Here is a 14,968-nt window from a genome sequence, read left to right on the forward strand (position 1 = left end):
AAAAAAATTCCTAAACTCTATATATGTCAGTGAGTTCTGAGTGAAAATTAATGATTACAGACTTTGGAAATATCTGAATTATTTGTATGGTACATAAAAATTTCATGTTTTATTCCAAAATCTTCAAATCTATTGCTAAACATTATCTTGCATTTCGTATTAACAGCATTTCTAAAAAGTCCAAGGCTGGAGTATGATTGTTATGAACACAACATTTCATACCCTCATACCTTCTTTGGAGCCACTACGATCAGCGTTAGGTCCAGTGTTTGGAGTATATTTTGTATTTCTTGTTGCAGTACTTTGCTTTGTCCAGTCAAAATTGTCTGTATCATCTTGGGTAAACAAACAAATGTTACCATCTTCAAATCCACAGTGAAATTCTCCTGTTGACGAATTTTAATTAAAATAATTAAGATAAATTAAATGAATACAAATATTGCAATATTCTTATAAGAAAAATTTAAAACATTATACAGCAATAATAATGCAAGATTGCAATAATGGCACCATAGCCAAAATAATGCACAAGATGATGACTAAACTTAAAACTATTTCAATTTTAATGAAAATGAAAAATAATCTTGATATGTAAAGCAGTCTCTTATTTAATAATTTAAACCCAAACCATTTTCCCCTGAAATATCCAGATAAATGAAATTAAAGAATACAATGCATGCTTGTATTATGGCTGAAGAATTTCCCCAACTTTCATTGTTCAAGTATAGGTACAATCCAAACAAAACTGTCAATTAGAAAAAGATCTTTATTAATTTACCCAACAGCACTTTAAAGCTGTATACCTTGAGGTTACAATTTTTCACTCCATGTCTCGAGATGCTTTCACATATACCCATTTGCACAAATGGAAGTTTACTTAGGGGAAGATAATGGCAAATTATTTTTAAAAGTAGTTATCTTTCATGCTTTATTTGAATGTAGATTTGCCAGGTGCTTGAAATTCACTAGAAATAAAGTAATGAAGAGAACTTTATGAAGACCCTGTGGAAGGACTGGGATTTCTTGGGATTTCACATGCTGAGTTAAGGCCCAACAACAAGTTCACTGAGAGCTTTCCTTAAGTGTCCCTGAAATGAGGGTGGTAGTAATATTTCTAGGTATCAAAAGGTTTTCTTACTGGGATGGACCCTGCTTGAAACAGGGGAGTAAATAATGGAGTTTATAATCTCCACCAGATACAAAATTAAAATTATCCTTAACTGAAAAAAAAAACCCACGTAGTTTATATTATTTCATTCAAACTTATAAGAACTCTATGAAAATACAGAAATGCTAACTCATGAGGCTGATGTAGGAGAAAGCTTTGGCTAATTCCAGATAGTAAATAATGAAGTCAAAAGTGAGTACAGATTCCCTGCAATTCATAAAGATATAAACACCTAAATAATAAAAACTCCCATTTTTTTCCCCCTGCAATGGGTTACATTTATCAGATATTCCTGGGAGTGGAGCCCTTGAAGTTGGGATCATGTCTTTGAATTAATCTGTGTGTTTCTATACACTAACAATGAACTATCAGAAAGGGGAATAAGAAAACAATCTCATTTTCAGTAGCATCAAAAAGAATGAAATACTCAGGAATAAACTTAGCTAAAGAGATGAAAGACTTGTACATTGAAAACTATGAAACATTGATGAAAGAAATTAAAGAAGACAAAATAAATGGAAAGATGTCTCGTGTTCTTGGATTGGAAGAATTAATATTGTTAAAATTTCTATACTACTCAAAGTGATCTATATATTCAATGCAATCCCTATGACAATGCCAGTGGCGTGTTTTTTTTTTTTTAATAGAAATAGAAAATATTCCTAAAATTCTTATTGAACCACAAAAGACCCCAAATTGCCAACACAATTAGGAGGAGGAAGAACAATGCTGGAAACATCACACTTACTGATTTTAAAATATATTGCAAAGCTACAGTAATCAAAAGAGTATAGTAGTTTTATACTATTGGTGGCAATGTAAATTGGTACAGCTATTATGGAAAACAGTATGAAGGTTCCTAAAAAAACCTAAATACAGAACTACCATATTATCCAGCAATACCTCTTAAGAATATATAACCAAAGGAAATGAAATGAGTACCTCAAAGAGGTATGTGCATTCACATGTTCACTGCAGTATTATTTGCAATATATGAGAAATAGAAACAACCTAAGTGTCCATTAATGGACTGTATTTACTTTTAATCTTCTCATGACAACTGTTTTTAAACATTTCTACTGGAAGTGCAGTCAGAGTACTTACCTTCAAAAGAATTATAATCAATATAGTAACTAATTAGCAATAGTACCCTGGGTAGAAGCCAGGGAGAACCTGATTTATGCCATTAGTTCATCTTGAAGCTGTCATGTATTTGTTCTTTTAGCAAATGATCATTGAACACCTGCTAAATATGAGATGCTGTGATAGACACAAAGATAGTGAGATGTAGAGAGAAATTAGAAACAGATTTAGTTCTTAAGTATCTTACAGTCTACTGGAGGATATGAGAAAATCAAAAATAGCTTCCACATAGATGAAGATAAATTGTTATGGAAAATCAAAACGAGGGAATAATTAATGGAGGAAGAAGTATTTGTGCTAAACATAATAAGAAAAATGAACCTCAAAGAGTTGGTAATAATATCCACATTAAAGGGTCATTGTGATGACTAAATGAACTTTTATGCACTGAAACAAGATGTGAACAATAAAGATCTATAAAAATATTCAGTATTAGTATTTGGACATGCAAAAGTGGAGTAAAAGAGGATCTTTGGTAAGAAATACAGCAAGAACAGGGGTTACAGAATTTGGTCTTTGTTATATAATCAGTTAAAGGCCATTGCAGAAAAGAGAATACAGTAAAATGAGAAAAAAGATTTGGACATTTTCTTCACTAAGTATAGGAAATTGAGAATGTTGAATGGATATGTGTAAGAGTATAAAGGTGGCTAGTCTCTTGTTAGACAAGAACAATATATTTCTAGACACAAAATAGAAGACAAAAAAATCAATTCTTAATTTTAAAATGAAATATTATCAAGAGGATGGTGCTCAGATTATCTTCTTCTTCATAGAAGATTGGGATATACAATAATGATCCATGAAAATTCTTGCTTAAACCATTCAAATACTAACTTTCTAAGTAAATATAATATTTCATGAGTGGAATGTAGAAATCAAAGAATGAAAATTAAAGAAACAAATAATAGCAATACAAATAATATGCAATGCCACAAAAGAAACAACAGTTTATTATTTGTAGTTTACACAAATAACATTTGTTAACTGTGTAAACTACAGTTACACAAATAACAAATGTTAAGCATGTTGGGGAAATGGCTCCATATTTAGGAAAAGTCAATTATCAACATTAAATTATTTGTCTTTACACCCATATCTTTTGAAATTTAAAATTTACAATTATGTCAGTTTTACTGTTTCCAAGCCATTCTATTTTAAACCAAATATGAACAGTTGCTAAATAAACTTTGTATGTTTATGCATTTTCTATTTTTCTTAATTGTCAAATACAGTGTCATTTTTAAAGTGAAAATATACTTACTCAAATGAGGATTAACAGGAGCTACAAGAAAAGCAAAAAATAATGTTAGCATGGCTTGAATGTCTTTTATAAATCAAAGTCTAATCAGTGTCTCATAGTGCCTAACCAAAACTTAATGATCTTGCCCACTGTGGCCATGGAGAATTATATCTGCAATCCATTTTGTTCTAGAGGATTGAATAGAATGTACTTTGTAGCTCAGCAGTAACAGCCTCAAAGTACCCAAAAGATCAATGCTAAATAGCTGTGGGATTTGTTCATTTTCCAAGGAATGGAGTTGCTGATCTTTTATATCTTAACCAGTGCTAAACAAAACCGAGAAATCAAAACTGAGGCTGACAACCTATAATCTAGATGTTTAACAATGAATGCAATTATCCAACAGAGATTACACTTTAGGTTTTTTTTTTGCTGTTATCTACTTCTGGTGAAACTAAAGCAATCCTCATATCATGTCATTATGTGTGTCCCAAAACAAATAGCTACTATGATGCTGCTTTAATTACATTTACACACACACACACACACACACACACACACACACAACACAGTCTTCAAATGCTAAGCAATGCATTTGTATTTTCCTGTACCAGAATAAATACTTATCTCAAAAAACTAATTGTGTTTGCAATATAAATGCCAATTGACTTCTACCTGAAGAGGAATGAATACTTTAAATATTACTGAAACAGCAACAAAAATATGTCTAACCTAAGAGACAAAATGGTAGCTGTATATATCGATTAGGCGTTTATCACTCTGAGAGAAAATTCCATTCTGGATAAAAGAAAGCATTATTGCGGTCTCCCAAGATTACAATGGACAGTTAATCTAACCTCCAGAAGGTTGTCTACTTTGTTGTTAATTCCTAGTATTTGCCATTAACCACTTTTGTTAAACTTGGACATACTAGTAAAGTATGATAGTCAAAAATACACACACATGCATGAAATAAGTTCATATATAATTGTTAAATTTAGTACACTGAGATCAATTTTAACCAAGTGATTAGTTTCTCAATAAATTACTGTTTACTATTTCTACATTGAGAAGACAGACTATTCCCATTATTTTAGTTGTTCCAGTTGTTCATTCCCCATTGTAAATTATGAAATGAATAACACAGAGAAGGGACTATACATTTATTAGTTCCACTGAAGGGGAGAAAAAATAATTATCTTTCTTGCAAAGTATCGGTATATTTTAATTTGAAAATTAATTGTTAAAAATTAAAATTATTTCATAATTAGAATAATATGAAGTTACAATTTTTATATATTGTCTTTGAAAGAAGTAAGCATCTTTAAATTATAATTTAGTTCTAAGAAATGTCACAGCTACATGTAACCTGTGACCAGACTGAATTTTGAGACTTCTCCTACAATATTTTCATCACCAAATTCACTATAAATATCGCAATTAACCTTGTGAAAATTTGCCATTCTAAATTCGAAATATTGCAGTGAGTCTATTTTTCTTTTTTCAAACTAGCATGTCAAATTTCTTATAGATGCCTATATACATTATATGCTTATATACACTAAAGTATACTTTACCCAAGTCCATAGTATATAGAAGTTATTTTTAATTAAAATGTTTAAGATTTTAATAAGCATGCCTAAGATATAAAGATAATTAAAGAAAGTTGGAACTAAACATAATATCTATTTTCCAGATTTATTTTTCATTTCATTTGTTACCTCGGAGTTTTCAATAAGAACTACTGAGTTTATGAAGATTTTTTTCTATATCTCTGTAAGACAAGTTCTAATAATTTCTAAACTTAGCAAATAAGTAAAGATTTCTGTCATGGAGGAGTGAGTCCTAGTTTTAGTCAGAGTTAGTCATTTCATAGTTGTTTAACTCTACAGGATACAAACTTTCTGGGTCTTAATATCTTCATCTTTTAAAGGAATGGATAGTAATGCATGGTTTACAATGCCCCTCCATATTACATAGTTTACAGTTTTACAACTTAGGGGCAGGGAGCATAAATACTAGTTAGGAGGAGATAATTCATATTTTATAAAAACGTATGACACTAAAAATTTAGAAAAATATACTGGGATGTTATCTAGTTGTCTGCTCGATGGAATCATGAAGGTGATTACAGAATAACAATTGCTCTTCTGCAATAATAGTTATATCACTAACAAGAAAATGTACATTTTTAAAAGAATCATATTCAAGAAAATATACACAGTGATTCTAATGCTTTTACATTCCTTGATCCTGTATGAATATTCCACTATACATTATATATTTCAATTTTTTAATGAAAATTGAATATATAATGCCCAATGTGTACTCTAATGAGAGTGAAGAAAAGTGACTTCACAACTCTGAGTTTTTAATAATTTCACTTTATTTTTTTACTTCTGACAATATTCACTGTTACCCTCTTAAGTAGGAAAAAATACTTAATGCTAAACAGAATGGAGAACTTCAGCTGCAAAAAACCTCATTCTATTATCTTTTTTTAACTCAAACCTTAACAATCAATAATAAAAAGAATAATATTCCACTGAAGTAATGAAACACATATGAAATATTTTGCCAGTGACTTATTCAACCTTGAGAAATACATTGATGATTTTAGAGCTAGTCTTTGAATATTATAAATTTCAACCGAAAAAATGTACATAAATTTCAACTGATAAAATATTAATCTGTCAGGTATATGTTAAAAATAATATCATATCTAATCACCATGATTTCTATTTGAACTATTAGAAAGTTTTTGACCAACTTTGTTTCACAGGTTTATACTATTTTCTGCTTTTAAGTAGGACATTTAAATAGTAAAGAAATATTAAATGCATATTGTTTATAAATGCAAACTATCACTAACATATACACATTAACATTAGAGATCTAAAAGAAAAAAATGACCAAAAAAAAATCAACTAAGATGTCATTCAATAGGTGAATGGATAAACGAACTGTGGTACATCTACACAATGGGATATTATTCAACAATAGAAAGAAACGAGTTACCTAGCCACAAAAAGATATGGAAAAACTTTAAATGTGTATTGCTAAGTACAATAAACCAGTTTCTAAAGGTTATATGTTGTATGATTCCAAATACCCAGCGTTCTGGAAAAGGCAAAACTATAGTTATAAGATCTGTGGTTGTCAGGGTTGGAGGAGGGATGGAAGGATAAATAGGTGGAGCACAGAGGAATTTTAGAGCAGTGAAAATATTCTGTATGATACTGTGATGGTGGATAAATAACATTACACAGTTGTTAAAATTCATATAAATGTACAACACAAATAATGACCCCCCACTGTAAACTACTGACTTTAATAATGTATCAATATTTGTTAATCAGTTGTAAGAAATGTGCCACATTAATGTAGGATGTTAATAATACAGGAAACTGTGACGGGGGAGAAGGCATATATGGGAACACCCTGCACTTCCTACTCAATTTTCTGTAAATTTAAAACTGCTCTAAAAAATGAAAAAAACTTAAAATTCAATCACATTTCCTAATTTCTTAATGATATTAATTTTAAAATCATCAAGAATTTGAAAAAACATGTATACATACTGCTTCACAACTATGCAATAGAAAATAAAAAGACATTGTGACATTATCAGCTAGGTTCAATGTTAATTAAACATTTTTCTATATCTCTATTTATAACCAAATATTACAATTTATGATGATTAAGTATTGTGGGATTTTTTTTTTTCACTTGGCTAATGACCCAGAAAGTCAATATGTTAAGTTTTATTTTGTGGCTAAATCTGGTAGATAGTTACAACCTTCTAGAGAGTTTAGTATGCAAATAAATACTTTTAAATGAAAAGCTACTTACCACTATATTTGATGACACGAATTGTTGAATCTCCTTCTCCAAATTTGGTGAGAGGAGTCAGTCGGACTTCATAAGCCTCTGGTTTAATTAGCTCAGTCAAGTTATATGTAATTAATTCTCCCTTTTGAATATTCCCATTTATCTTAATCTCCTGTTCCCACCATCGCTGCTGTCCAGCCTGAAATTAAAAGAATTATATAATAATGTTCCTGGTATTCTTAACTGTGTGCTGGTCATGTGGCTAAAAATACTACTGCTGGGGATTCTTTGGGGCCTAGGACAAAGTTATATTCCGTTAGAGATGTACCTTTGTTTCTGATATGCTCCTAGGGGCATCAATAGTATGGTTCACTTTTACTTTGAATATGAAGCCCTTTGGTGTCACAGATTAAAGTGGAGATGATCCCTTGCTTTGGGCAGGCCTTGGGTTTTCAATCCTGTCTGCCTCACCACTGCCAAACAATAAGAAAGTTCAAGTTTGTCTGGGTTGGTTAATAGCTGAGGACAAAAGCAATTTGGGTGGGAAATCCCATTTATTACTTTGATTTTCCATTGTCCCTTAGATTTTTACCTAAGCAATGTGTATGTGTGTGTGTGTGTGCGCGCCTGCACTCTCTCTCTATATATATATACATACATACATACACACACTATATATGTTAATGTGTATATATATATACATAGTCATATATTTATATATTTGCTTGTTTTCTGAGGGCGGGTTAATCCTAATTATATAGCTTAGCCTGCTATATTTCTGGAAATGAAAATCTCAAGTATGTGCTATTAGTACAGCATTAGACAAATGACAAATAAAATAATGAAATGGAACAGAAAGCCCATATATAGATTTGTGGGGTTGTTCACATAGAAGACATGAAAATATAAACTACTCAATTGGTTATGTATATTAAAAAAACATAAATGTAATCCCTATCACATATCTTATAACGAAAAGAAAAAAAAAAGAAAAGGCAGTCTCAGGAGGATCAAATACTTAAATTTAAAAGAAGAATGTCGTTATGACCTCAGGTAAGGTGTTACTTTCTTAGAATAGAAAAGCACAATTAGTAAAGGAAAAGATTGATAAATTAGCCAATCTTAAATTTGAAATTAATATTAAATTTAAAATTTTAGCATAAAAATTTCTTCTCATCAGTGCTCCTCATTAAACAGGTAAAATAAAGGCAGAGGCTTGAAAAAAGATATTTAGAACAAATACAGTTAATCAGAATATATTAAAAACTCCTATAACTAAATAAGAAAAAGAATTCAATAGCAAAATGAGCCTAATAGGAACAGGTATTTTGTAAATGAGCAAGCCCAAATAACTAATTAGAGAAAAGTCTCAGCCTCACGGTGAATCAAGGAAGTGAAAATTAAAGCCACAATATTATTTCCCAGATAAAAGCTTATAAAGATAACAACATTAAGGTTTGTTGCAAATATAAAACAATGAGAATCTTTATACCTGTCAAGAACCTGGAGCAGCAGAGGGTGGATGGGTAAGATTTTAGTCTACTTACAAGCTAACAAGTTAGCCTGCAACAGTATCATGGGCACAAGCAGAAGAATCCAGACTACTGAGTCAGAGAAAAGGATTCATGACACAGCAGACAGTACAAGCTTTACTTTCAAACTGGTTCCCTTTGCCTCCCAATTCCCACAGGGTGATGCAGAAGTGTCCAATTGGATTTGCACATGCCTTCTGTTTGTATCACATCTGTAGGACCCTGAGCTTAAGAGACCTTAGTGTTTTATAACTGACAGTACCCAAGCCTGTCTAACCATTGCCCAAGAGGGAGACATTATACTTATTATACTAGATATTAAATGGGCTTTACCTCTGTTCCAGGGGGAGGTCTCTATATTCTAAGGATGTTTGCTATGCAAATAACCTTGAAAAGATAGGCTGGAGTAAAAAAGACAGTGCCTCTGCACATATGTTATGCAAAAAAGCAAGAGACCTACAGAAAACTGTCTTCTAAAAATATAGTCTTTATGAGTATGTAAATTGGTGTAAGTATAAAGAGCATTTGGCAATAAAAACAATATTACGATGAGAACAGATAAACTCGTGTACACAGGAAACAGGAATATTCATGGCATAGAAAACACAGAGAATGATCTAAACATCAGTAAGAGATAGAATTATCAAATTGTATACTCTTCATAAAATATAATTTAAAATATAGCATAAAAAATGAACCTAATCCAAAATACATCACCAAGGATGGATTTCACAAAATATTGAGCGAAAATTAATTTTAAAGCAGACATATTATAAAATTTAAGTTCAATATATGCATTTTGATAAGGGATGCATAGATATGTATTAAAGTATAAAGAAATGCAGAAAATAGTAAATGCTATGTTTAACATACTGGTCACATGGATTAGAAGAGCGTCAAGAGGAGAAGATGCAATTGTGAGGAGATAACAAAGGACTTAACTCTGGTGATTTTTAGTTTTTAGATTGGTAGCAGGTATATAAAAATACTTATATTATTTTTGGCTATGCCTGAAATATTTCTCTTTGTTTTTCAAAGAGAGAATTGAAGAATAAGAGACAGGCAACCGTGAGTTTTCTTAAAACTCTTTCTCCCTTGAATGTTAAGATTGCACTCTTGTATTGATTGCTTCCTCCATCTACATCTGTGGCAACTCATCTGCTTACTGGGCTGCTTTTCCTTTTCCTGAGTTCTAAGTGTTGATAGTCTCTGGAGTTTTATATTTGGTGTTTTTAATACACTGTGTTAGTGGTTCTCACTTTTAGGCAAGAATGAAAGTCACAGGACAATCTTGTTAAAACCCAAAATTCCAAGTCTTAACCACCAGTATTTCTTCTTCAATGAAGTCTACAGATATAATTTTTCAGTGAGCTTAGAAATACATTTTTTTTTTAAAAAAAAAGCACCTCCTCCTTTACAGGGTAATTTGGAAGCAGGTGACCCAGGGTCTGTATTTGTTGAGGCACAGCTCCCTTGCTAGTTCCACAGCATTAATACTAGTGGTTTCTTCTATATCTCTACACTGATTACTCCTGCTACATCTATTAGTCCTTACTATGTGCCAGTCAGGCACCATGTTAACTGTATTATATCTACTATATTTAATCTACCACAACCCTTAGTAGGTAGGAACTAATACTAGCCCTATTATACAAACTGAGGAAACTGAGGAAGAAGCAAGTTACGGTACCTCTCCTAAGGTTGTCTAGAGAGTAGCAGCTGCAAAATTTGGTTACACCCAAAATGACTCTATCTGGTATCATTTCCTCCTTTGCTTCCCCAGCATTAATTGCTCCCTTGTTTTAACCAGTGTCTTTATATATTTAGTTATAATACACTTAAAAGTACTTTTTTGGCACATAGATTATAAATCAGGAACAATTTCTTATTAATTTTTTTACCTATAGTGTCTGATCATTAACTAGGTAAAGATGTGACAAGATTAAATTCCAGCACACAGTGTATATTTAACTGACCCAATGAGTGCAGCAGAAAATCTAACTTAGTGATAACTGCATACAGTCACTGAATTTACAAACACTAGTGAAAATGGACCTAAAACCTAAATTGACAGAAAGTACTTTACTCATGCATAGCTGACACCAGACACTACAAAGTTTCTAACAGTTTTGGAGACTAAAAATTCTATAAAATAATATAATACAAATGTCAACTCTTTCAATGTCTTTAGATTTTTAAATTATTATATATGAACTAAAGGCAAAGTACTGTTATTTCAGAAGACAAAAGTAGTTTAAACCCACAGGAATATATACATAATAATTTGACATTATACTATTATCTAAAGACATACAAGTTTAATCAAGGTATACTTTTCTGGATGTTAAATATAAGTTTAATACCACTCAATATTTATAGTACATCCCAAGGAGAGACTGGTATTCTGTTGTTATAATGAGATGCTTTACTCAAGTAATTTTAGTTGGCATGTACATTGATGTTACTTATTACAAACTATGGAGTAGATAACTTCATATGTGTATTAAAAGAGCAATAACTTTGATTCTAAATATTTAATTTAAAGCTATAACGAAAGTATATACTTCAGTAGTTGAGGAAAAAGCAATTAAACACTTCATATTGTATCTCAGTGAGATGTGCAAATGTAAAAATGGAAAACTAAATGCAATGTTTGCAAATACACAAAAGAAAATACAATATTAGTCCACTGTTTGGAGGTAATACCACAAAACCCTCAGAGAAAGTGGACCTAAAACATAACTACAGATGACAGTTCCAGAACATACCTGGTAAGCATGGTGATATGAAAACAATGTGTAAAGTATTTCTTATCATTTCTATTTGTAAAAAATTTCCATGTAACTTTTTCTGTTCCTAGGAGATGTGTTCCTTTCATATAATTTAGAAGACTATTTTCACTATTTGAAGAAGAAATGAGCCATGATTTTTCTGAATGCTAAGATCTGTAACTTGAAACACAGTATCTGGAAATCCTGACTTCTAGAAAGTGAGGCTCAGAACAGTTTTACAGCATGACATGGAGGAGTATTAGAAAGCTATATTCAATAGCAATTGGAGAAAGTATGGATTTTATAAGCACCAATGTGCTTCTCTTAAAAATCGGATATTCTTTATTCTTCTAAAACTGAATTCTACTTACCTCATTTCTGCTGATGAAATACTAATTCTTGCCAATCTAGGTTAAACTTAATACGTTTAAGATTTGAACTTGATAAACTTAACCCAATCACTTTTTGTACTGGGTACCATCTAGGGAAGTACTTAGGTGGGGCAGGGGCAGAGGAAGCCCATTCCCCAGCCTAAGTGCTCCTGGGGATAACTGTTGCTTGGTTTATCCTGTTTCCTACTGATGTTCTCTTGGATTTAGTCAACTTCATCGGGTCTTTCTTGTCCTGTACTAGCATCTTTTGCATTGTTTTTGGAACTGCCTTGGCCAATGGTCAATATTTCTATTCAATCTGCATCTTTCTCAGGCAAATCACAGGTTCTTTTGGTCTAAAAGCTCCATCTCTGCCCTTTTTTAGAGGTTTGAAGAATCCTGTTTCTCCTGTAACACAGTGAAGCAAGACTTGCCAGGCCCCAGTCCCTGAAAATCAGACTCAATCTATGATATTGTGATACTCAAGGGCCCCCTCAGGCAGGACCAAGAGCTTCAAGGTAAGTTCTGTAGTCTTCCTGATCTACTGGTGGAGAAGTGGGTCATTTCTTTCCTACTCAAGTGGATGGTAGGTACCTTTCTCAAGGAATTTCTAGGACTTACTCTACTGTTCTTCTTTCACTTTTACTAAAATATTCCCTGATACCTGGGGACTCTGTGTATTTGCACTGGAATATCTTTCTATATTTTTATTCTGAAACTCAAAACCTTTTCTCCCTTAACGACCTCCTGCCCACTTCTATGAACCCTTGTTTGATTTAAAGTCTAGGCTCTCAAGGCTATCGTTTGTCCTTAGGTTTTATAAAGTCTGTTCAAAGCTCATTTGTTATCTTTTTAATTCTGTACCAGTGTGTGTAGGTTTGTATTCATATTCTTGGACCATAAACCTCAGCTTCCTGTGTTGTGATTTTAAATAATGAGAAAGTAGCTGATAAAAGAGAATTACAAGGATAAAAATATGCATTTGTTAATATTTCAAATTCCCAACTGTCCTTTGTAATCAACATTTTAACTTACATAGTATATGAATGTCAATCTGCATTTAGCTTTGAATGTCTTGATTGTCATTCCCTATAGTTTTTCTAATTTATGTTCTTTATCATAATAGTTACCTGATTAAAAAACAAAACAAAAGAATACAACAACCCTCAGGTAAAGACAGCATCAAGTGGGTCCACAGATTCAGTGAATCTCTCAGTCTTTCATGCAGTTTTGATGTTTTCCATCCTTGCCTACCTTGGTGGGCCACTGCTGTCTAGAGGGATGAAAAGTGGATATGCAGGCAGAGTCTCTGGTAAACATCACTGGTATATAAATGAAAGACCTTGCAAATACATTTCAAGGATTTAAAAAGTGAGAACTAAACATCAGGCACATAGAACAGTCTTCAGTGACAACCAAATGAAATATGCTTGCTCAGTGATCATAGAAATAGAATACAAGAAGTAGAAGAAAATTAAGAGCATAAAACTTCCTAAATATATTGTGTGCCATGGCTTAAAGTTAAAAATGCAGTTCCAGAAAAACGAAGACAAATATTAGAACAGAACTTTGGATGAAACGAGGTCCTTTAGTACCCTAAAAAAATTAATGTTTCTGCAGTAGCTAAACATTTAGTAAAGACTAGCATTTTATATAGTCTTAAGTGTTTAGTTTGTATTTTTTAATGTGACTTAACTTTACATTCCCAATGGGACTGTTTAAAATATATTGGAAGAGTTACATGAGAATATTTTAAATAGTTTTATAGTTTTATAGTTAATGTTTATTGAGTGACTACTATTGGGTTGGCCAAAAAGTGCCTTCAGTTTTTAGTAAAAATAAAAGACACATTTTTCATTTTCACCTAGAACTTTACTGAACTATGTATTCACCCTTTTGTTCCACTACCTTCCTCGATTTTTCAGGCAACTTCATAATTCCATCTTCCTAAAACTTTTTATCTTTTTGAGCAAAGAACTGTTCCAGATGCCTTTTACAGTCTTCCAGGGAATTGAAATTTTTTCCATTAAGAGAATTTTGTAAAGATTGAAATAAATGGAAAGCCGAAGGTGCAATGTCTGGTGAATACAGTGGATGAATCAGAACTTCCCAACCAAGCTGTAACAGTTTTTGCCTGGCCATCAAAGAAATGTGCGGTTTTGCGTTATCCTGATGGAAGATTATGTGTTTTCTGTTGACTAATTCTGGATACTTTTCGTCAAGTGCTGCTTTCAGTTGGCCTAATTGGGCCAACTGGTTGGAATTAATCATTTGGTTTTCCAGAAGAAGCTCATAATAGAGGACTCCCTTCGAATCCCACCATATACCCAGTATCACCTTCTTTGAATGAACACTGGCCTTTGGTGTGGTTGGTGGTGGTTCATTTCGCTTGCCTCACTATCTCTTCCATTCCACACGATTCTACAGTATTCACTTTTCAACGCCGATCACAACTTGTTTTAAAAATGGAACTTTTTGTTACATTTAAGTAGAGAATTGCAGGTGGAAATATGGTCAAGAAGGTTTTTTTCGCTTAACTTATGTGGGACCCAAACATTAAAGCAATTAACGTAACCAAGCTGGTGTGAAATGGAGCAGGACCCTATGGTCCTTCCCCACCATGTCCTTTGCCTGCCTTTTTTTTTTTTTAACATCTCTATTGGAGTATAATTGCTTTACAATGATGTGTTAGTTTCTGCTTTATAACAAAATGAATCAGTTATACATATACATATGTTCCCATATGTCTTCCCTCTTGCATCTCCCTCCCTCCCACCCTCCTTATCCCACCCATCCAGGCGGTCACAAAGCACTGAGCTGATCTCCCTGTGCTATGCGGCTGCTTCCCACTAGCTATCTATTTTACGTTTGATAGTGTATATATGTCCATGCCACTCTCTCACTTTGTC

General features: G+C 32.4%; 1 protein-coding gene across 2 annotated transcripts in view; it reads right to left on the reverse strand.

The window, feature by feature from the left end:
- MDGA2 (MAM domain containing glycosylphosphatidylinositol anchor 2) overlaps positions 1-14,968 on the reverse strand; it is an 851,876-nt gene that overhangs the window by 37,348 nt on the left and 799,560 nt on the right. For both annotated transcript variants that reach the window (XM_032624718.1, XM_032624719.1), the window contains 3 exons: positions 7,407-7,584; positions 3,576-3,596; positions 231-386 (listed from right to left, as the gene is read on the reverse strand). In XM_032624718.1, the coding sequence (XP_032480609.1) occupies positions 231-386; positions 3,576-3,596; positions 7,407-7,584 (355 nt within the window). The remainder of the gene's footprint in view (positions 1-230; positions 387-3,575; positions 3,597-7,406; positions 7,585-14,968) is intronic.

This window comes from Phocoena sinus, chromosome 2, assembly GCF_008692025.1.
Source record: "Phocoena sinus isolate mPhoSin1 chromosome 2, mPhoSin1.pri, whole genome shotgun sequence".
NCBI lineage: Eukaryota > Metazoa > Chordata > Mammalia > Artiodactyla > Phocoenidae > Phocoena > Phocoena sinus.